We start from the raw sequence: 25,371 nt of genomic DNA, 5'->3' as shown, positions 1-25,371 counted from the left end.
TACATTTTATGAGAAATTTATTGGAAATATTTTTATGTAAAGGACTAAGGACTTCAGGATGGATCATCTCTTCACAGCAGTTTTACAGAAGATTCAGATATTTTGGTTATAGGATTGTATATAAAGTATTAATGCTCAGTTATGCCTTAGGCTGCATTCTAGAGTAATATTTTAAATTCTGACTCACTGCATTTCTTTGGGGGAATTGATGTAAGGGATTATCATAATATTTATCAGCTTTCAATGCCTCCCCTCAGTTGGCTTTAACTACCAGAGTCATGCCATGCAGCACTTTAGCTCAAGCCTCACATGGTAGTCTGTCAAGACATTCTGTGTGCTTTATTCCTATTCACTCTCTTGTTGAAATGGGGCCTTCAGCCATGGTTGGAATCTCTGATGCCTGCTCTTTCTCTCATACAGGGGTACTTTGGATTCAGAGTGCTTTTTGATCCAAAATCAGATGTTTTGGCAGGGAGACTATGTTCAATTTTTAAAAACAACAACAAAAGCCCTCTGTGTAGGACAGATTTCCTATTTTAGGATAGTGGTTCTCAAACGGTGGTCTTGGATAAGCAGCATCAGCATTAACATCACTTGTTAGAAATATAAATTCCCAGGCCCCACTCTAGAACTGCTGTATCAGAAATTCTCAGGGTGGAGTTCAGCAATCTGTGTATTAACATGTCCTCTAGATTACTGTGATGCACGATAAAGCCTGATAATCAATATTTTAGGAAAATTCAATGGCTTTTTAAACCTGATCAATTAAAGCAATAGTTCTCAAATTCTGTTGTTCTTCGGAGTCACACCTGGGGAGCTTTAAGGAAAAATACTTGGGTCCTAGGATCAGAGACTGAATTAGTTGATAACGAGTATGGTATGCCATCAGGATAGTAAAGAGTTCCCCAGATGATTGTAATCTGCAGCAAAAATTGAGAAGCACAGAACTGGGATTTACTGGTGATTTCATGGCTATCTCTAAGTTTTTGGTATGGATACTAAGAGAAAAAAAAAAAAAAGCCCAAGCCTTCTTATATTGCTATAAACACCTTTAGGTTTGCAAAGGCTTTCACATGTAATTCTGTCAGTTTGCACAGTAAGATGAGTAATGACCTCCTCCTACTACTGGTACGTATATGATCAATAACTTTAGATAAAGACACCAAATTTGATCTTGAGAGCCAAGCACACAGCTTCCCTCTTCATGACAACTTAAGCTCTTGCCTGGATGACTGCAGTTGGGTAAGGAAGGCATGTGTCCTCTCATTCGATGCTGATCACACTCAGCACATCTGATTATTTTGTAACCTGGCTCAACAAGGCAGTTGAGAAATCAGATGCAGATGAGCACTTGTGAAAGTCCCTATGAAATAACTTTTAGTTTAGCCTTAATGTTTTTCTAATTTGGGAGCCAATCATCTGGATAGATGCCAAATTAACCAGATAATCGCTCAAGGTTGCACCTCACTTTAATTGGGCCATCAGTTACTTGATGGTATTTGAGTGTCCTGCCAGGGTCAGACGTGTTCCACCACACAGGCCAGGAGAACCTCTGGGATACTGAACCATTAGACATCATTTCCTCAGGGTAGAAGCTACTTCTCCTCCATTATACAGTCCTGGAAAAGTCAAGTCATATTCAAAAGACCACTGGGCAGATACCCACTCACCCTTAGGGATGGCTCCTCCCATTGTAAAATCAAAAAACTTTTTTCACAGTATTCTCACATATATAAGCAAAATCAAAGATTTTTGACCCCCACCACTTCTGCAACCCCACTTAAGAGGTAGCTTAGGAAGTGATTAACATGGAGATTTTTTAAAAAGCTAGCCTCATTACCTCAAGGTGGAAATGGGTCTGAGGTACAGTTTATGTTCCAGAAATCTCCCTTCTGGATTAGACTTAGGCTAGACTTTACCTAAGACCCCATCCTTGTTTGGTTCCTCCTTCTTCCTTATTCTGCTTTTCCTTACAGGTTTTTCCTGGAGAACACTCTTCAGTGAATTGCAGATACCTGAATACTTGCCTCAGACTTGCTTTGGAGACCTTAGCTATCCTCTATATTTACCCAATGATTTCAAGTTTGGCAATTTAATCAGCAGTCCCCATCGCCAACATGATCATCTGAGTGGACACAAATACTAAACATGGGTAGAACTATTACTTTAGAAAAGTTATTTTTTCACCAACAAAATACCTAACTTAGTTATCTTTACTTTTTAAGTTACGTATAGAAGATTCAGTTTCCCCATGATTACAAGACTCTATTTACTCTAATTGTAATACACCTTCATGAGTGGGGGAGAGGAGTGGAATGACGGTTATCACCCAGGGAGTTGTACAGCACCTCAGGGATGCCCACAGGGATATATCCCACAAGTGAATCTCATCCATGACTCAGGCTAAGACAGCAGAAAAGGTCTAGGAGGAGTTGCCTTGGGAAATAATAAACTGTCAATTGTACTAGTTCAGTCACAGATAGGGACACTTCCATTTGATGTACTCATAACCAGGCCTACCAATATACTGACCTCAAGATAAAAGTCTCTATGGCGTTTGCCCACCCAGTGAGTAAATCACCCAGCACACAGATTAATTATTTAGCAGTTTAAATCCATTAAATACAGACATGTTACATACACATTAAATACCAAGACAGAACACATAAAATAAAACCAAGGGAAAAACCTATTAAATATATGCTTCCTAACCATCTCTTATTCATGACTGTAGGGCTATCACCCAACAGTAAAAGGAATCTCCTCTATAGCATTGGAGGTTCCTGATATTTAATCAATAGGTGGAACCAACATATATATTTTTTCTTTCTTATACAGATTATCAAGAGATAATTTTTTTTTTTTTTTGAGACAGTCTCACTCTGTCGCCCAGGCTGGAGTGCAGTGGTGCAATCTTGGCTGACTGCAACCTTTGCCTCCCGGGTTCAAGTGATTCTCCTGCCTCAGCCTCCCAGATAGCTAGGACTACAAGCATGCACCACCATGTCCAGCTAATTTTTGTATTTTTAGTAGAGATGGGGTTTTGCCATGGTGGCCAGGCTGTTCTGGAACTCCTGACCTCAGGTGATCCACCCACCTCGACTTCCCAAAGTGCTGGGATTACAGGTGTGAGCCACTACACCCGGCCAAGAGATAATCTTAACAAGAGATTATCTTGTTTCCATTTTGTTTGTTTGTTCAATTCAGCATCCTCATGATTCTAGCATAGGTAATGACAATTTAGTTATTTGATCCAAAAGAGCCAAACTATTCCTGCTATATAAGGAACAAAGTGACCTGTGGAAAACAATCATATTCTATCTTACCCAAGTTGACCAATATTAACTTCTATGTATTTTTAAATAGGCAGATGTCTTCTCCCTTATTCACTTAAGAGAGACTCTACGGGTTTACACACTCAATCTTTAACTGCCCTTCAATTTACCTGAAATACATTACTGGTAATTTTTGGAAGGGAAAATGGGATATTAAATAGGGAACTTGCAAGCTTGTCATTCAAGAATCTCCAAAATTGGTCCTTAATGACTTCTCCATCTTTCTTTTTCTTTTCTCTTTTTCTTTTTTTTTTTTTTTTTTTTTTTGAGAAGGAGTTTCACTCTTGTTGCCCAGGCCGGAGTGCAATGACACGATCTTGGCTCACTGCAACCTCTGTCTCCCGGGTCTAAGTGATTCTCCTGCCTCAGCCTCCCGAGTAGCTGGGATTACAGGCATGCGCCACCATGCTTGGCTAATTTATATATATATTTTTTAGTAGATATGGGGTTTCACCATTTTGGCTAGGCTGGGCTCGATCTCCCAACCTCAGGTGATCTGCGTGCCTCGGCCTCCCAAAGTGCTGGGATTACAGCTGTGAGCCACCGTGCCCAGCCACCAACTTTCTTTTTCAAGTTTAAATTTTCCGATATACACTTTATGTATTTGAATCAAAATTTTTATTTTTTTATTATTTTACTTTTTAGATTGACAGACACAATTGTATCAATTACATACAACATGTTTTGAAGTATTTATATACATTGTAGAATGATTAAATCCAGCTAGTTAACATAAATTACCTTATATAATTATCATTTTTGTGGTGAAACACTTAACATCCGCTCCCTCAGCATTTTTTGAGAGTACGATATCTGTTATTAACTATAATCATCGTGTTATACAATAGAGTGCTTGAATTTATTTGTCCCATCTAACTGAAGTGTTGTATTCTTTGAACAACATCTTCCCAACCCTCCCCCACCGATTCCCCCGACCCTGGCAACCACCATTCTACTCTATTTCTTTGAGATAAACTTTTTTAGATTCTACTTATGAGTGAGATCATGTGATATTTTTCTGTGCCTGACTTATTTCACACAGCACGATGCCCTCCAGGTTCATCCCTTTTGTCACAAATGACAGGGTTTTCTCCTTTTCTTTATGGCTACATAGTATTCTACTGTGTTCACATATACCAAATTTTGTTTGCCCATTCATCCACTGATGAGTCAACAGCTTTAAAAAGCACTGAAGATTCTCTATGAGCAGGAAACTATCCCAGATATTTTATAATTTTGAGCCTTTGTTCCAGCCATTTCATTCTGATCTGGACTATTCTTTGTGTTTGTCAAAATCTAAATTGTTCAGGGCTTAGCTTTCCAGCCCAGCCCCCTAGCCAAATTCCCTTTCCTGAATTCCTGCAAGCCTTACATTTTTACAACTTGTTTGGCCTATATAATTTGATGACATGCCTTTATTGTTCTTATGTGAAACACGGTTAAATAATTTCTCAGGCATTTTCATTTTATCTTGACTTCTCTACTGCTATACTCTGAATGTTTGTGTCCCTCCAAAATTCCTGTGTTGAAATCCTAACCGCTAAGGTGATGGTACTAAGAGGCAGGACCTTTAAGAGGTGACGCCCCTATGAGGTGAAGCCCTTCATAAGGGTGAAGCACCTTATGAATGGGATTAGTACCCTTATAACAGAGGCCCAAGAGACCCTCACACCTTCTGCCATGTGCAAACACAGTGAGAGGTTGGCAGTCTGCAACCCAGAAGGGGGACTTCACCGGAACCCGGCCATGCTGGCACCCTGGTCTCACACTTCCAGCTTCCAGAACTATCAGAAATAAACATTTGTTGTCTATAAGCCACCATGTTTGCAGTATTTTTGTTACAGCAGCTTAAACAGACTAACACTTCTAGTTTGCTGGCGTCGGGAAACTTAAGAGCTCAGATCAAAAATTCATTTGTAATTAGACAGTTCCAATTGGAAATGATTTTTAAATAAACTCCTTAATGTAAAAGTTGGAACAGCTAACAGGCCTTGAATCCTAGTACTAGAGGGAGAGAGGGGAGGGCTATGCAGAGTGGTTTTAAGCCATTATGTGTACACATATGCATACACATACATTCTGTTATTTTCAGCTGTGGGTAGGCACTCTAGATATAAATCATTAAGCAGCTTTTCTCACTTTATTGGAGTCATTTGTTTCTATCAAATTTTCTTATTTTAATAAAGGGATCCACAAAATCTCTTAAAATTATAAAGGGGTCCCTAGACTGATAAATTGGCTAGCGCTCATGTAGAGGGTTTTCAGACACTATGATTCATTTCATTAGGCCACATCTCACTTTTAGCTGTTCTTCCAACTAGCTGACATACAGTAGAGTAGAGAACACACTTGTTTTGGAATAAACTCCTAAGCAATCCTGCCATGGTGAACTGTACTCCAAAAGACTCAGTTCCAAGTACCGATAGTTAGCAAATCTGGGCAGAAGGGAATCATCATATGTGTCCTGGAAGGGGTTGAAAATTATTGTTCCTAATATTTATAGGGTGAGAAGTATGTGTCTTTAGGATTCCAGTAGGCCTAGCCATGCTGATGCTATGCCAAGAGCATAAAACCATTACTAGGCCTCTTTGAAAAAGGCTCCATCCCCATGAAATCTCACAATCGTTATCTTTGATAGGATTTGAGTCAGTGCTAATGAACTTAGTGAGAAGAGCACTTGTGGAAGTTTTTCTTTCTTTTTATTTTTTTACATTGCACAGAATGGAAGGACATTCTACTTGAGAACATTTACTTCTATATGCAAGATTTACATGCTAGGCACCAATGAATGTTTTTCATAAGGGAAAGTCAGGACTCTGAAACTGGACAATTTATCAGAGCATGTGAATTAGCTCCTTTGTGTGCTGTTTTTCTCTCATTCATAGTCTTCCATTATGCTCTCACCAAGGAGAATGACTACTTAAAGTCTCTAAAATAGGAGGCAGTTCCCAAATCATTTGCATTTGTGTTTGTGTTTTCAGTTGTCATTATCATCTCTTCTTTTATAATAATAGACAAATTCAAAATTTTTCTACAGGATAATGCAAGCTGTTGGTCTTAACTTTTTTTTTTTAACGTCCATAGATTTATCTTTTCACTCAACTATGTTTTCGATTCTTTACTGACCTAATCTATTAATCCATTTAATAAAATAATCTCTCAACTTCTTCATTCATTTAACACACTCATTCATTCTTACATTCATTCAATGTTTATTGAGTGCATACTATGTGCTTCAATACTGTATTAAGTCCTGGGAATAAAATGATGAATTGAACCAAGTATGATCCTTGATGTCACGGGGAGGTTAAAATGCAGTGGAAGAAAAAGATAGAAAGATCACACAAAAAAAATGTAAACTGTAACTGTGGCATCTTTCATAAAGGAGAGGTAAAAGATAGTATAAAAATCTGTAATAGGAATAGTTGACCCAAGCATGACTTTCTGAGGAAGCACCAATGAAGCTGGAAGATGGGAAATGAGAAGGAGTTACAGAAATGAAGAGGGGAAGGAAAAGCGTTTCAGGCAGAGGATGCACAGAGTATGTACCAGTGGCCTGCAGAGGAAGGGAGGATGGTGAATATGCAGAACAGAAAGGTCAATGCAGCTGAAGAGGAGGGAGGAAGTGGCACATGATGAAAGATGTAGTTGGAAGAAAGATCATTAATGCATAGTCTGGAAAAATTCAGATGTGGAAGAGCAGGGTTTATTCTGTCAGCTGTTCAAATAAGCCTTTCCAAACCAAGTCAGCTCTTATTCCCTCCAAGCTCAAGTTTGCACCAAATCAGCAGCAGACTCCAAAAAGCATCTCAAAAACTTTGCTCAATTTAGAAGTGCAGTCAATAGAGGAATAAAAATGAGTGCCAAGGGAAGCATGGTCCCCATTGTAAGCATCAGAAGAGGCGGATTTAGAAAGCGTTCTCTTGTTATTGCTTATAGACTTGCTTATTACTTGTTTCTTGAGTAGCATCTTTGGCCTAAAGATTTCTTTACTCCTTTTCTTGGATTGAACATTTATGCTTGGCAAAGAACAAGTTAGTTTAGTGATCTAAAGAGTTTTTATTTTATTTTTTTGCCAGTATAAAGACTCACCTATAACACTAAGCTCTGCGTTGGAAAAGATAACTCCATGTTTATTCTCTGCCAAACACTGATACATGCCAGCATCTGAGAGGTTCACTATTGTTATGTTGAGTGTTCCTTGCTCAATTTGAATTCTATCCTGTGAAAGAAAAGAGGAACATAAAAACAATGACCTTCTACAACTGAGACTTTAAGGCAATTTTACCATGTGTAATATCAAGGAACCTTAATGGGAAGAAAATAGCCATCATATAAGCAATTTACATAACATGATCTATTTATCTGTCAACTAAATTTGTGGCAGGTCAGATGCTAAATGGAACAACCAGTACATCAGTTGGTAAATGGAATTTAAATTGTAGGATTCTCTTGAGTTCTCATTGATTTAATAGTGGAGCCATTCAGATTAATATCCTCTCTAAATAGAATAACTTGAAATTCAAAATGCTTTTTCACTTTAAGGCTTTGTACTAACCAGAGTTAGGGGGTTTCGGAAATAAAACTAAATTTACTGTTTAGAGTGCTTAAAACACTCACATTTTGAGCAGGTGATACTTTGAAGGTTAATAGGATTACAATCTTGGATGAAACAGAGGCAAACATTTAATATTGGTTGAGGTTTACTAAAAATGTAGGTATTAATACTTTAATATCCCCTTAGTTTATTGCTGTCAGTGGTGTGATTTAAGCTGAGGACCATCTGGTGGCCAATCTGAAGGGGGCAAAGTTAGTACGTGGCACAGGAGATCCTCCTTATTTGTCACTCTGAGGATATACAACTTATGTGTCAATTTTCATAAGTATCAAAAAGGATCTCCTCCTCTCCAGGAGACCTGCCATTCTATATATATATAAAGAGGTACTAGTTTTCTGTTTGCCGCAGGGTTGTGAGTTAGCTGAGTGGACACTTTATTAGACTTTGATCAAATCTAGATATTCGTGTTCCCTCACATTAAGAAACAAGCCCAATTGTCCCACAGAAATGATAATTACCTGTTTTTGAATAAACCCAGAAATTGACCTGCCTAGTTTTAAAACTTGAAACTTACATTGGTCTCACTGAGTTCACTCCTCAGGAGGCTGATCCTCAAGCAAGGGACTCAAACTCACTAGATCATGGCATCCAGACAATGAGACACCAGACCCTTCATCTGTCATAATTGCCTCTGTACCCCCACCTAATTCCTTCCTGCACACAGCTGCATCCCTTCCCCAGCTACATAAACTCCCAATTTTAGTTGGTTGGAGAGATGGATTTGAGACTGATCTCCCATTCTCTTTGACTAAACCACCTGAACAAAGCCTTATTTCCTGGCAATACTCACTGTTTCAGTGATTGGCTCTCTGCACAGCAAGCAACAGGACCTAGACCAACTCCCTGGCATTTTGGTAACAATTACACAAAAGAAGGAAAATACCAGTACCTGGGTACCTATACTCCTTCAATTTGTTTGAGTTTGGCTTTTATAATTGACAGAATCATGGACAAGCTGGAGCCCTTCCGGCAAATGGAGAAGGTGCATGAGGCAGGGGGTGGGTTAGGCAAAACAGTCCCCTTTCTCCTCCTGTCATGTAAATTCATGTGAGGGCCATTGCTCCGAGCAGGCACTCTTTTCTGGGTGGGCTACTGGAGGAAGAAATCTGAGCATGAAAGACTGCCTCTCAATTTGGAGCCTGAGGAAAATGTCAAATTTCAATTAATATTTGAGGTTCGGCAGGAAAATACATAAGGAAAATTTAATTGGACACAATTGTTCCTCATTCTCAGGGTCTCCGCTCTGCCCCTGCTTCATTCAGATTTCTTTGTCAGAGTGTTTCTCTATTTAGATGGATATCCCGTATTGTGTCAATGCCCCTTCTCTTGTAGTGGATGCTGGAATGTATCTTCCTTTGTATCTCAGCACAATTTCATGTTCCAGACCTTTTGCATAACTTTCCCATTATAAAGTCACATATGTTAATCTTTGAAGACCACAGATCTAGTACAAGAGCTTAATTGAAAGGTGGAGAATTGGATTTAAGTGCACTTTCTATTTATCAATTGCATTCACTCTCACTTTTTCCACTATAATGGTGTTTCACTGTATATTATTTTAGAAACAATTCACCCTTCTCCCGTTTCCACGGCAATGAGGCTATATTAAACATCATAGTCAAGACTAAGACACAATTACCATTAACTTGCTTACCTGAGTTAGCAGAGGTTCGCCATTTTTTAGCCACCTGTATGTAGGCTTAGGCCTTCCATTTGCTTTACATTCCCAAAAGACATTTTCTTCGATGGCCACGTGAATATCATTTATTTTTTGAATCCAATTAGGTTGAGCTATAGGCATCCAAAAAGCAAAGAAAGGTGTATATTCAGTGTGTACTCAATCTATTTTTATCATATTCAATCAAAGGGCAAAAGTACACTTATAATAAAATTCCTTTTCCAGATGTTATGCAAATAACAAGACTGGGGAGACATTCAAGGAGGTGCCTATACCCTACTCTGAATACCATTTTTGTGGTTCATATTGTAGTCTTTTAATCGCTAAATGCAAAATGGATAAAACTACCAATACCATATGGCAAAATTAACTGTCCCTCTCCTGTAAGTATCTATTATTCCTTTTTTCCTTTCAGTAGAGAATATCTTCCCATCACCCCCCTCCCACTTTTAACCAGGCTGGTATATTTCCAGGTATGCACTACATTTGCCAGATTGCTTTGCAGCTAGAGGTAACTATGTAACCAAGTTCATGCCAACTGTATGTGTGTGAAAGTGGTGAGAGCAACTTCTGGGTTATTCACTTAAAGATACTTTCCGTAACCCCTTCTTTCCCCTTCACACTGATTGGAAAAGACCGACAATTGAAATAGCCTTGGGTGCAGACATGGAAGCTACAAAGGATGAAAATGCTGACCTGTCAGCCTTGGACCATGAATGACTGTGTGGAGCAAAGCAGCTCCACATCCACCTGCCATTTTTGAGGAAAATAATGTGAGAGAGAAATAAACTTTTCATCTAAGCTACTTTATTTTGGGGCCTCCTTTGTGAGAGTAGCTTAGCTTGTCCCTCACTAATATACTTCACTCCCACATGTTGTAGAGATAAATTTTATGATTCCTTTCTCCTTTAAGACTATCATCATTGTTTATTATTGATTTCATATTGATAGAATGTTATCTACAGGAATATGACCCTAGAACCCCAAATCTTTAAATGAGTTCTGATTTTTATCAAACCTCCTCAGGAAATCAAGTCCTGCCCACAGTCTAACACAAGAATTCAAAGTAGCACTTAATTCCCACATTGCCCACTGCTACCCACTACCCCCGCTGCCCAAATGATAATACATTTTCTGTACTTCATTGAAGTCACATTTTCTTTCCTTATTTTCAATAGATGTAAAGGCAATGTTAATTCCATGTTCCATAAAAAGTCTTCATAAATATCAAATCTTGCCTCAAGCACAATTCATGCCATTAAGAATAATGATAAACATATTCAGGTAGAAGACCTTCAGCCCAAAGTCATGCAGAAGATAACCATAGCTGTCATTCTGGAACTTTATGTGTTCACAGGGCATTTCTACAGGGTAATGCCTACCAAGGTAAACCTAATAATCAAAGTTGATATCAGTATTTAATTAGGAGATGCTACTCATTATTCTTAACATCTCTTCCAGCTGACCTGACCTCAGTATCTTCACTCAACAATGTTTCAAATCATCCATAATTTTAATTCAAAAGGAAATTGCTACTGTTGAGGCCAAACTGTGTATTTCACCTTTTCAATAATAAACAAAACTAGAAAAACACTCAACAAATCACTTAACCAGCAGAGGTCTCTAGGCCCTTGAATAAATGCTGCTTTTTTCTTTTCTCATCTATAAGCAATTTTATGTTTTTCAACGAGCAAAACACAGTTTTACAAATCCTCTACTGATGGGATGATGCATTGCTGCATATGAGGGGAGGCCAAAAGGGTCAAGTTCAAAAAAATTTAGAACATCAACAAACATCAACTTGAATGAAGGGTTATAACCTACACCCTTAAAAGAGTTGCAAGTCTTCCTTTTTCTTTATCTTCCTGCTGCTAATGCAAAGGAAGCTAAAAAGGTTCTCTGCTTGGAGAATTTGATGTGTAACCCTGATAGGGCTAATGCAGTTGCATGCCTGATTTCACATTCAACCTGCTGAATGTTGACCCCTACAGAGTCCATGAAAACAAAGCAAACAAGAAAAGCCACAGAAGTATGTAAAGAATATTAACAATGAAGCCAAACTTTTGAAAGAGAGTGAGGAAAAAAATGGAAGGGCAAATGTAACTTATGAAGCAATGTCAACTTGAAGTTCAAAAAGGAAACATCAAAATCACATGCAGAGAGAGAGAGATTTCAATGTAATAGATTTCCTGTAACACTTGGGCTTTCTTATTGCTTTTTTGCAAAAATGCAGAAAGCTGGAAGCAAAACCTTGCAATCTCAAAAAGCAGGTGAGGCAGAGAAGGGAGGGACTGGAGAGAATTTTGAAAAGACCTTGCAAAGTTTTAACTAGTTAAGTACTTCTGAGGGCTCATTCTGTCTCTTCCCACAGGGTTATGGAGGTCAAGGAACCAGATGAGAATACTCAGTGGTAGTTATTTGTGCTGGCCAAGGTGAAATCAACAAAAAATTCAGTGTCTGGGAGATCACCTGGCACTTTCTTTATTTTTAAAGTAAAATTAATTCATAGAAGACAAATTTGAACTGATATAAACATATTCCTCTCAAAGTGAATATCTGAATGTGGGCCCATGAAGATCAGAAATGAAGTATCATATTATATATGTGACAAAGAGAGATAGTCTTTATCTTAACACGCCATTTGCAAATCTACAGGGCAAAAGCCCATGTAGTAAAGGTTTTCACTCCTGCTCACTTAGATTGGATGAATCATATCTAAACGAGTGAGTTTTTCAGACTAGAATAAATGAAGTCATGTGCTTGATGAAAATGACTCATGTATCTCCATATTTGGGGGGGGGTTACCTAGTTCAAAGTCCTTAGATAACAAAAATCCCAGTTAAGCATATTATAAGATACATCATTAGCCCCTCCCCCTTTTGTGATAATGCATTGGGTACAGGGTATTTATCGCTTAATATCAAGGTTCAACTATATTTTACAACTCCATGTCTAAACACAGGTTGAACATCCCTAATCTGAAGATCTAAAATCTGAAATGCTCTAAAATTCACAAGTTTTTGAGGGGCACCATGATGCCACAAGTGGAAAATTTCACACTTGATCTCATAAGACTGGTCATAGTGAAATACAGTGAAAACTTTGTTTCATACATTAAATTATGCAAAATATTAAAATGTTGCATAAATTACCTTCAGGCTGTGTGTATAAGGTATATCTAAAACATGAATAAACTTCATGTTCAGGCTTGGGTCGAAATATTCCAAAATCCTAAAAAATCTAAAATCTGAAACACTTCTGGTCCCAAGCATTTCACATAAGAGATACTCAACCTGTATCAACTCAGAGGAAGGCCTGAACAGGTTAGTTCAATACTATTATTTCAGAAGCCGTTTCTAAATGTCTTTTTTTTTTTTTTGTAATATATACAGAGCCCACATATTAAGCAGAATTAAACACATTCACATATTAAAAGAGAACCATCTGTTTTGAACTTCCACATTCTTTCAAGATTTGAAACAAAATAATTCTTCTAGGACTCCTTAAGTATTGTTCTCAAACTACAAATTCAAATATAATGTTAAATGCTTGTGCAGGGATTTGACTCTGTGACACACTTTGTCTCTTGGATAGATAAACAATCTCTTCATTTCAATCTTTTGTTCAATAACTGCCAGAAATGGCCTAAATCAGCGTTTGTGTATTCCAGCCACTGGAATTGTACAAGCATCTTATCCAACAATAATTTATATTGCAGACAGATATAATTTAAACTCTGTGGGTCAAACAATTCTCAGGAGTATTTGGCTCTTCGATTTTCTAAAAACAGAAATTTCTAACCGAAAGAAATGCCAACATATGCCTTAGGCCTTAGAAATTTAAAAATATAAAAGTAAGGATGTGATGGCAAAAAAAAAAAAAAAAACCTCTAAATTACTATTACAAAGATGACCCGTAGACATTCACAGTTATTTCTGGTTGCGGACACAATTTTGGAGAAGATGAATCATGTCCAGGGAATGCGGGAGTTTCACTGACATTGCTTAAGAATTTTAATGATAGTAGACTTTATGAGTCTGGAGATAATTACTTGGCTTTAGTTTACCACCTATATATATAGATGTTCCCAGATCTCTATCTCCTGCCTGGGATTCTTATGCAATTGACAGAATCATCAAGAAATTCTCATATTACCTCAAATTCAGTGTTCCTAGTATTGGCACAAGAAATAGTCATTTTCCAATGCTACTTAAGAGAGTCTTCCAGTTTATTATTACAGTCTTCTCATAAACCCCTGACTTCCAGTTGGCAGAAGTCACTGAAAAGAAGGACCAGCTCTACAAGAAATATGCATGTTGGATTTCAGGGCAAGGTCCATCTTTGGTGTTTGTTCAGCACTGATAATCTGCACTTCTCTGGCTTCAGACTCTCATCCACTCCCCACACACCAATCAGTCTCCTCACAGGGGTCTTCAAACTCAATTCCATGAAGCTCTGAGGGTCCCTGGAAGGCACTCCCTTCTACATTCATTCAAATTCTCAATATTGAACACACCGCAAGGCTTCTTCCTTGCTGCAGCCTTGCTTTGTATTAAATATTGAGAATTTCTTGTAAAATTTCATGCTAAAAAAAGTACCTTGAGAAACATACACATACTCCGCTGATACTGGCTGATATCTTGTATTACAAGAACAGCTTTGGAAATGCAGTCTGGAGATTGGAAGCCTGTTTTCTCCTTGAATTCAGATTCGTTTGGACCTAATGATGTCTAACACTCCTTTTCATTTGATTTGATTTGATTTTTATTTTTTATTTTTTTTGAGACGGAGTCTGGCTCTGTCGCCCAGGCTGGAGTGCAGTGGCACAATCTCGGCTCACTGCAAGCTCCGCCTCCCGGGTTCACGCCATTCTCCTGCCTCAGCCTCCCGAGTAGCTGGGACTACAGGCGCCCGCCACCACGCCCAGCTAATTTTTTGTATTTTTAGTAGAGACGGGGTTTCACCGTGTTAGCCAGGATGGTTTCGATCTCCTGACCTCGTGATCCGCCTGCCTCAGACTCCCAAAGTGCTGGGATTACAGGCGTGAGCCACTGCACACAGCCCCTCCTTTTGATTTTAATAAGTGAAACCTTTAGCCTTTAGATTGTCTCTTAAACCAACAGGATTCATAGTTCTCCTAGTTTTTCTGTTAATTTGTACTTCATTCACACACTCTTATTTATGGCATCTTCATCTCTACATAAGTTACAACTGACTTGCTTCTGGCAATGGTATGGGAGATGGCATCTCCCATAGGCCAATCCTTTCACAGATAGCATGGATAGCAAGGATAAACTCAAGTTCAGATATAAAAACCAACTATATGAAGATACACTAGAAGGCAACTCAAAGCTGGCATATTTCTATTAATAGGTATTCATTAATACATAAAGCAAATATAACTGTAGGAAGTAATCTGTGTATGAGATAACAAGTAAGATTTCTGAATGTGCTCTGCCTCCTGTAAATGTTATGAAAATTAGGAGAACATTATCATTATTTCATATCTTTAGGTTAATATTGAAAGTCTTCTGCCATCTGACCAGGTGTGGTGGCTCACGCCTGTAATCCCAGCACTTTGGGAGGCCAAGGCAGGCGGATCATCTGAGGTCAGGAGTTTGAAACCAGCCTGGCCAACATGGTGAAACCCCGTCTTTCCTAAAAACACAAAAATTAGCCGGGCATGGTGGTGCCTGTCTGTAGTCCCAGCTACTCAGGAGGCTGAGGCGCGAGAATCACAGTGAGCTGAGATCGTACCACTGTACTCCAGCCTGGGGGACAGAGCAAGACCCTGTCTCGAAAATAAATTAACAAATACGTAAATGAAAATGAAGTCTTCTGCCATCTGGTTTTACCTACATCTCTTACTTTCTGTCCAACTATGCCCACTGAATCCACAGCTCTTGGTGAATACGGGTCTTTGTCCTCCACTCCGATAAGTCAGTTCAGAACTTTATAAATGAGTTATAGAATAAAAATATTGTAAATCAGCAATATGTGGATTTTCAAAAAGGCTGTTGGGCCCGATTTACTCAGTTATACCCAGATCAATCAAGCTATGACTCTAACCTTACACAGATTCATTTCTCTATATTTCTTTCTTTTATTTTTTTAATCTTCAAAGCCTCTACCTAGTGTTTCCCTCAATCTGCTCTTACTCAGCTGAATCCATCCCCTTCTCTTTCCCTTACACACTTTGAGTTCTGTCCCAAATGCAACCAATAATGGAAACTACTAATATATGGAATATCTAATCAGCTTCACTTTATGCACATCATTTCTAAACCTCATAATAATATTCAGGTTAAGTGGACTTGTACTCATTTTATAGGTAAGGCCCAGAGACATTAACATCCAGATTCAGAAAGTAGCTCAGTTAGCAATGGTACACAGGCCTGCTTGGCTCCAACATCCATTCTCTGTCCAGAGCCTCTCAAAAAATGTCCAACCCTATCGCAAATGACAATGGTAGCATTCTTTTGAATGTATCCTTCTTAAAGTGCAATCTAAGAACCATTGTAGGTCCCCAGGTTTCCTTAAGAGAGTCCATTATGTCCTCTCTTTCCAATTATATATGTGTCAGACCATATTTTCTTCATATACTTCAATCAAAACAAAATATAATGACAGACTGAATACAGAAGTATATAGGAGAATGCACTTTTATTCTAGTAAGACAGACATTAAAGAGATTTGCAAAAATATAAACCATGCTACTCTTTTCATTACATATTTTTATTTGGAAAAATAGTTTTCTTATGTTAATTATTTCTAACATATACTGGTTGTATTTTTGTCATTTTAAAGTAAATTAAGTTCTAAGTTAAATTCTCCATTTAAATTAATTATATGGCATATATAGGTAGATATAACTCACATAAACAAAAGCTCTTTGAGGTATCCAATAATTTTTCAGGGTAAAAAGGAGTCCTTAAACCAACAGTTTGAGCCCTCCTGCTTAGACAAGCAGAGGAACTTCTAGATAAATGAATCAACTTAAGCAAAGCCTCCTATAAGTAAATTTAAACAATATTCATTGGTGAATAAAAAAATGTAACTGTGACATTTTGCCTTCTCTGGGACTATAGAGTGAGATGACTTGAATTGCATTTCAATGTATTGTCCTTGATATGACTCTTTTTTTCATGTCTTAACGTTTCTTATTAGGTGAGGACTTTATGCCTCCACTCCTGTATTAATTATCTCTATTATTCGCAACGTTTGCTTAATGCGTACCCCTTAAAAACTGTAGCAACATACTTTATTGGGACTATCAGATGAAAGAAAGAAACAAAAATTGTTAACTCTATCTTAAGTGACAGGGGAATTGAGGGTATCAATATCAGTTCTGTCTAGGACAATTAAGCAAACTATTGCTCTACTGTGAAATTACCTTATCTACTGTGTTCAATTTTTGGTCACTCTGTCCTTTAAGCTTCTTTGCAGGGCTGAATATTATCTTGTGATCACATATACATAGCACATCCATGGGGAATTAGTATGCTCTGCTGTAAGATGCTTCAGTATTCATTTATTGATGACCTTAGAGATACTCAAACACCATTTGCAGTGTCATCAAGCCTACAGTTTTGCCTTTAGAGGCAAAGGACTGTAGCACAAAGGGTCTAGACATTTAGTCTTACATGTAATTTGAAGAAGAAAAAAAGAGTTTTCTTGGACTCAATAACCAGGTGACCAACTTAGAAAATAGAAAGTGAAAAAGTCAGTTGTTCATCCAGATGTTTTCATTTGTGACACTGGTAATGGAAAACGCAAGAAAGAATATCTGGATGATTGACGGATTTTTTTCACCTTACCTATTGTATTAAAATGTTGTATTGGCAGGAAAAGTAACACAGGTAGAATAGCAGAAAAAAGCAGTTCTAGCTGTGATTCCCATTCACTGCATTACCTTGAATAAGTTAATTTATATCTCTGGATCTTATTTTTCTTAATTATAAAAATCAAAGGGTTGGCCCCAGCAGTTGCTTCCAGCTTAAGTATTACTGGATTCTGTGAAATATAGCCTTGTTTACTGCTCAAATATTAGATTCCCCATTTCCTAATTATGAAGATGGTTTTACTCTCATAACACCTGTTACAAAGAGAAGAAACTGTACAAAGATATTACGTATCAGGCTCTTTTAGTTCACACTTCATTCTACTAAATGATGACTATAATTCTATCAGTCTTTTTGGGCAAAAAGGAAGTGACTACAGAGACAGAATGAAGTGCAAAGATGAATAATTATCAAGTGAATTAAATCCATTTTATATTTCCCTTTCCTTTCTTCAAAGATAATTGCCTTAGCGCTCTCATTCTACTTTGTGTAGACTGGCTAAAATGCCTGATGTGACAGTAAGCTGTTAGCTTTCCAGAGTAGCAGGAACACCTTCTCTTGCATGTAATTTAATCTTCAGCTTCACAATACCACGGGTGGACAACCTAAACATAGAGCATTCTCACTACGTGGTTCCCAGACAAGCAGCATCAGCATTACTTGGGAACTTACTAGAAATGCAAATGCTTGGTTCTACCCTGGACTTAACCAAATCAAAGCCTCCATCTGGTGTGTTCCCACTGGGAACACAGAACGAGACCCAGAATTGTGTGTTGTAATAAGACTTCCAAGTGATTGTGATGCACACTGAAGTTTCAGAACCTCTAGCAAAGCATTCGAAATCCAGCTCTGTTTTTTACCGCATAAACTTAAATCAATTACTTTAATCTCTTTGGGACTCAATTTCCATATCTATAACTAGACAGATGTAGGAATGAAATGAGCATATCCTATTGGCTCTAACTCCAAAATATATCTCAAGTCTCTCCATTTCTCTTCCTCTCTTACGTCCTAACCAACAATGTCTCTCACCTGGATATGAGCAATGGTCTCCTAACTAGTCGTCCTGCTTTTGCTCTTGGTTTCCAATCATCCATTCACCACAAAACAACTTGAGCGGTCTTTTCAAAACATTAATCAAATCGAGTCACCCTCCTGCCTTGAAATGCTGTAATGGCTTCCCATTTTACTCAGAGAATAAAACCCAAACTCTGTGCCTGGCTTACAAAGTACTGCAGTCTGTCACCTTCCCAAGTTTCAAACCTTTGCCCCTTGCTCACTATGATTTAGTTAGCACTGACTTCCCTGCTGCATATCAAGAACGTCAAGTAGTTTTCTGCCTCAGAGCCTTTGCACTTCCTCACCTTCTGCTAGGAATGCACTTCCCCTTGAAAGCCTAGCTCATTTTCATCCTTTAGGTTTTGGGTCAGAGGGCAATTCCCAGACAAGTCTTTCCTGACTACTTCATCTTATGAAATCTTTCTCTTGCTCTCAGCTACTCTCTATCATATCAATCTAATTATTTATTTATTTATTTATTTGAGATGGAGTCTTGCTTTGTTGCCCAGGCTGGAGTGCAGTGGCACAACCTTGGCTCACTGGAACCTCCGCCTCCTGGGTTCAAGTGATTCTCCTGCCTCAGCCTCCCGTGTAGCTGGGACTACCAGCATGCACCACCACCACACCCAGCTAATTTTTATATTTTAGTAGAGACGGAGCTGGTTTCGAATTCCTGGCCTCAAGTGACTCACCCACTTTGGCCTCCCAAAGTGCTGGGATTACAGGCATAAGCCACTGCACCTGGCCAATCAACCTCATTATTTTCTTTATCACTCTTACCAGAAAACAAAATTTCCTAGTTAATTTATTTGCTTAATAGTGCATTTTGGTTAACTTCCAGTAAAATATTAGGTCCTTGAGGGCAGGGATTTTGTCTTGCAGCCATAGTGCCTGATAATGTCTCCCACATGGTAGGCAATAAAAAAAAAATCTGTTAAACAAGTAAATAATGTATTAAAGTCATTTTGGAAAATGTTTATCTTTAGTAACAAAGATCCATAGCATTTTACCACTGAAAATAAATCTATTTTTAGGAAGTTTTTAATGCCAAAAACAGACTGAGAAAAGTAGATTCAACTAGACCGTACAGGTTATAGCAAAAACAAATTGGGAAGATGGGGTAGGGTAAAAATGTTCTATCTCTGAACTTGCTTCAGTTCTTCATACATACCAAACATGAGTAGCACAGGGTAACTTAAAGACATGGCTACAGTAGGGACAAACCAACGGGCAATAGGGCTTCCATTATTCGGACACTGGGAACAATCATCATGCCTGGTAGGCTTTTGAAAGAAGGCAAAATGGTTTTAATGCAAGAAGGAAAAAAATTGCCATTTTGCCAACCCTGAATAGGAGTTAGCACACTTCTGGTTGCTGAAGTGGAGAGCTGATGAATGCAATAAACAACCTGGAACCCAAAGAAGCAGGTTTCTAAGCTCCAACCCATGGTTTATAATCCCTAGGTTGTAAGAAATTCTTGTCACCAAAGACAGAATGTTCATGGATAAGTGACTGGGGTACTTTCTCACGTTTTATCATCTACATGGTGATTTTAATTATCATAATTCATTTAAATTGGAGACCTATGCAGCTGGATATTAGGAACACAGCACTGGGAAGACCCAGACCAGAAAAAAGTGAGAGGAAAAAAGATGACAGCCAAGTGCTTATGTATAATTAAGCTCTCCTGTGGCTGTGACAATGAAAACAATTAGATAATTTTTGTCACTGATATGCTAGATGAGGAAAAACAAAAGAATAAACATAAATGCGATAGCCAAGTGCGGAAGTCAACTGATCTGACAAGTTTTTAACACCAAGCGTGGCTGACAAGTGAGCTAAGGCTGAGTTATCTTCAGAAAGCAGGCAAATTTTATTTTATTCTGCTCTTTTTCCCATGCATGGCTGCAGATAACTCCATTTAAAAAGGAAACATTGTTAGAACCTGATTTTCATCTCCAGGGCAGGATCCCTGAAAAAAACATTTCCCTGCACAGGGCTGGGAGCCAGTGACAAAGTTGATTTTCCATAACAGTAATCCTGGAGTACTGTATTTCCAGTGCAGGAAACCTCTAACCCACAGGAAAGCAGTATGCCGACCCCTGGTTGCAGAAAATTTCATACCAGTTTAACATACTGAGAGCAGGAATTTCACTTAACAGAAAATCATGAAAGTTAAAATGACTTTGTTCAATTAGTTAAGCTACTCAAATAACATTTAGGAGCAGCCACCACTGAACTGAAGAGACTATTCAACCAAGAAAAAAGAGAAAACGTTGGCCAATTACCTGAATATTTACAGATTGTTCCTATCTGATATAGAAAAAATAATTATTACATTGGTGAGAAAAACGAGCCCTACACAGTTAAAAATACACAGCCATAGCATCTCACTGAATAAATCTGTAATTTACAGTCTCATGATTTTGCAGTCAGTTAACTGTGGTGTCTTTTGCTTTACAACCCATCAACTAAGATACCAACTATGACAGTTTAAGAGGAAAGCAAAGATTAAATATCAAGTCTGTCATCTGGCATGAGGAGGGTCAGTCCTTTAATATTCTTGAAGACAGATGAATGATAAAAGAGAAGTGCAGATGTATTCAAACAGCTACTGCCCAGCTCATCAAGTGAAGTATTAATACTTTCTACAACTCTGTGTGTTCTCTCGCCTCAGAAGCTGCATCAGGGGAACGTGAGTCCAAAATGAAATGCTGAGAGTCACTTAGGGGAGGTCATTGAAGGCTGGCTGATAGTGGAAATCTCTGCCCAGTTTCCAATCAAGATTTAAAAAATGTTACGTGATTATTGATCAGAATTCTTTGGCCATAGCTTTTTCTTTTTTTCCTTCCTTCCTTTCTTTTTCCCTTTCCCTCCCTCCCTCCCTCCTTCCTTCCATTTCTTTCTTTCTTTTTGGAAGGGAGAGCTTTATTAGCCTGCCTGGTGGCCATTCTGACAGGCTAGGAAGTGTAGCCTCCCTTGGCCAGAAGCTGTAAAAAGGCACTTCCAAGGAGGAGCAAAGGGAACAAACAGGAATTTGTGCTGAGTGGAATGGCCGAATATACATATTTAATAAGCTACAGGAGGAATCATGGATATTTATGAAAGAAGAAACATGTGCATGTGCAACTGAGTTTCATGGTTTCTGTGTATGAAATATACATATTTTCATATGTACATAAATATGTATATAAATATGAATATACATATTTAATAAGCTACAGGAGGAGTCATGGATATTTATGAAAGGAGAACCATCTGCATGTGCAACCCTTCATGGGTTCCGGGTATGAAAAATGGCAGTATTAGCATCTGAGGGTGGAGGTTTTGGCCCTGTGATGTCAAAAGGTAGACCAGAGGACATGAAACCCCTCACGGCACATCCTCCCTAGAATGACAGAACCATTCTGTGTTGGTGGTCTCTTATCAGGCAAAAAATAAGGGGCAGCATCAGGTGCATGGTTGATATCAGTGATGGAGTCTTTTCAAAGGGCTAGATTGTGTTTAGCCCTTAGGGAAGAAAGGCTCATTGTGGTTAGTGAGGGAGCGGGTATAACTAGATGTGTCTGACATTACCCTCCCATCATGGCCAAGAACTCATTTTTCAATGTTACTCTGGGTCCCCCCTTAGCCAAGAGGGGTCCCCTTCTGTCTACTGGAGGGCTTAGAACTTCGGTCATATCTTAAAACCAAAATGCTTTGGAAGAACAATTAGTGAAATAAATAGACTTTTGTGGGATCAATTATTGCAAGAAATAAGAACATTTAAAGCTTTTGCTACAACTTGCCCTACAGAACTACTCTCATCATTTTAATATGCCTTGTTGTTTGTTTAAACCATTCTTAAATAATTATCAATCTATAGTATTTGTTTTCTGTATCCCAGACAGATGGGATTCTGGCACGCTCCAATTTGGCAGAACTCAGTTTGATTTCAAAATGCCTATCCAATGAAATCCTGTTCTAGATTTCAAATCAGTATCCTAACAGGGTTTCCAAGATGGTCTCAATAATGACCATGTGCTAGTGGTTTTACATTTATATTGTTTGGATCAATGCTGATGATTTGATTGGAATAGGAGCAGCTGCACATAAAAAGTCTTTGGGGTGAGAGAGATTTGTCACGTTCCACTCTGATAAGAACTAAATTTGGACAGTGTGCATTTTGAAATGTTCATGGTACCACATTAAATTGCTACCAAATAGGAGCAATTACAAAAGATTAGCACAAGCCTCAAATCAAAATTCTAATGAAGAAAAGCACAGAGCTTAAAAAAAAAAAGATAAATCAGGAGCAGGAATAATAAAATGTTTCCTGTGTCAGGTTTACAGCTTGATGCAAAGAGGAAAAACAGACTTCTTTGCAAGTGTGTTCACACTGATATCCATCCTCCAAACACATCAGCCTAATGTCTTCCTCTCTGCTCCGTCAACACCCTTGCCCCCCACCCTCACTCTCCACACCCAGAATCAACCAGGGCTAATTATGGAGCAAACCATGAGTTTCACACAGTCCTATTCTGCACCATCTCTCCCAAAATGCCTGAATGCCTCTCAGCTTATGATTTCAATATCAGGAAGTTCTGTAGCACTATAAATGATAAACTGAAATCATACACTTACCATAGAAAGTTAGCTGTCCCCTTGCTACATTTTTCCCTCTGGAATTTTCAGCTACACATTCATATAAACCAGCATCCTCCTGCTGAAAATTAGGGATCTCAAGAATTCCATTTGACTTGTGTCTTCTGGCTTTCCTTGCTATTGGCTTTCCATCAGCTCTTCGCCAGATAATAGTTGGTACTGGACTGATAGCAAGAATAAAAAGGAGTGAATCAAACTAGAGAAAACTGAACCTTTTATTTGAACCTAAACGCTTCCTTCTTGGTTCTACACATATAAGGTTGGGTGTTTTGCAAACTTCATTCATTCCTCTATCTCCATTATAATTTTAATCATATCCACATCTCTAGTATTACTTATTTAGTGTTCTTAAAATCAAATAACTTTTCTTAACTTTAAATAAGGTGATCCGGCAGGGTGCAATGGCTCACATCTGTAATCCTGGCACTTTGGGAGGCCGAGGTGGACAGATCACTTGAGGTCAGGAGTTTGAAACCAGCCTGGCCAACATGGTGAAACCCTGTCTCTACTAAAAATACAAAAAAATTACCCGGGCCTGGTGGCAGGTGCCTGTAATCTGAGCTACTCAGGAGGCTGAGGCAGCAGAATCACTTGAACCTGGGAAGCGGAGGTTGCAGTGAGCCAAGATCGCACTACTGCACTCCAGCCTGGGCGACAGAGCAAGACTTTGTCTCAAAAAAAAAAAAAAAAAAGTGATCTATCTCCTATACAATATCATCATTGAAATAAAAACAGATTTTTATATGTTATATGTTTCCTCATACTTTTTTGCTTTTATTTTTTTTATTTTTTTATATTTTTTTTTATTTTGAGACGGACTATCATTCTGTCACCAGGCTGGATTGCAGTGGCGCAATCTTGGCTCACTGCAACCTCTGCCTCCTGGGTTCAAGTGATTCTCCTACCTCAGCCTCCCAAGTAGCTAGGACTACAGGCGCCCGCCACCATGCCTAGCTAATTTTTGTATTTTTAGTAGAGACGAGGTTTCACCCATACATGTTTTTTCTAAATAAAAAATATGAAAATAAAAATGTTCATGTGCATTTGTGGCAAATTAAAGATAGCTGCAAATTCTTTCACATTCCTCCCATTGAGATGAGGTCTATGTCCCCTCCCCTTGAATCTGGTAGCTCTTTTTAACCACTTTGACTAATAAATAAGACAGAAGTGATGTTGCAGGATCAAAGCTCAGGTGTTAAGAAACCGGCAGCTCCTGCTTTCTGTCTCATGGCAGCCCTGAGCTGTCCTACGAGAAGAGTGAATACCTTGAGACCGCCAGGAAGGAGAGGCCGTACATAAGGCTTCCAGATAACAGTCTCAGTGACACCAGCCTTCCAACGTCCCCAACAAAATACCAGAAATGTGTGTGAGACTCTTGTGAGCTTTCTAGACCAGTTCATCTGTCAGCTAAATACTACTGAAAGACCTGAAGGATGCCACTAAAAGCAAAAGAATCAGCCAGCCAAGCCCTGCCTGAATTCTTAACCCACAAATTGTAAGATATAATAAAATTCTGGTGTTCCTTCTAAGTTGGTTATGTAGCAATAGATAACAGAAACAATATATTTCCATAAATCTATGTACCAACAATGCAAGTGCCCTACTTTGAGAAATACCCAAATAATGAATAAATGATAGTAGAAATAATGAGCTCATAAAATCTGGGAGACACAACCTATTGCTGACATACAGGAAGGGTTCACTCAAGGTTCATTGTTTTGGACAACATGGTTTTTCTCCTTGTCATTTATATATTGAGAACCTTAACAACTTATAGCAGTCCATTTGCAAGATGGGTTGGGGAAACTTCGCTTAAAATAGTGAGAGAAAGAAAGATGCCATCTGTGAGGTCTTTATGTACTCTCAAGGCATCTATCATCCTACTGCCATAACTGTTGGAACGTATCTTAAATTGCAGAGAGGGCATCATTGAATCTGCAAATCAATGGTTTAGTGAGCTAACCACAGCTTTTAAGATTGTGGCTGCCTGGCAGGGGATACAATTATTTACTTATTTATTTTTCACAAATACACACACAGAGAAGTAATTAGACTAAAGACTTGCTAATCTTCTCTGGGAAACCTGAGATGGTATTTAAAACATTAAAGCCATCAACTCTACTATATTTGTTTTAGAAGAATTTAAGTTCGTTAGACAGACACTAACTCAAAATGCAGAGAGGCTCTACGAAAAGT

At 38.4% G+C, this 25,371-nt stretch overlaps 1 protein-coding gene across 5 annotated transcripts in view; it reads right to left on the bottom strand.

The window, feature by feature from the left end:
* Positions 1 to 25,371, bottom strand: part of CNTN4 (contactin 4) — a 960,931-nt gene that overhangs the window by 150,033 nt on the left and 785,527 nt on the right. For all 5 annotated transcript variants that reach the window (XM_019024764.4, XM_055383681.2, XM_063703559.1 and 2 more), the window contains 3 exons: positions 23,155 to 23,339; positions 9,608 to 9,744; positions 7,428 to 7,557 (listed from right to left, as the gene is read on the bottom strand). In XM_019024764.4, the coding sequence (XP_018880309.1) occupies positions 7,428 to 7,557; positions 9,608 to 9,744; positions 23,155 to 23,339 (452 nt within the window). The remainder of the gene's footprint in view (positions 1 to 7,427; positions 7,558 to 9,607; positions 9,745 to 23,154; positions 23,340 to 25,371) is intronic.

The sequence above is a fragment of the Gorilla gorilla genome, chromosome 2 (genome assembly GCF_029281585.2).
Source record: "Gorilla gorilla gorilla isolate KB3781 chromosome 2, NHGRI_mGorGor1-v2.1_pri, whole genome shotgun sequence".
Taxonomy (NCBI): domain Eukaryota; kingdom Metazoa; phylum Chordata; class Mammalia; order Primates; family Hominidae; genus Gorilla; species Gorilla gorilla.
The sequence above is the reverse complement of the archived record's forward strand: the minus strand, read 5'-3'. Positions and strand labels throughout refer to the sequence as shown.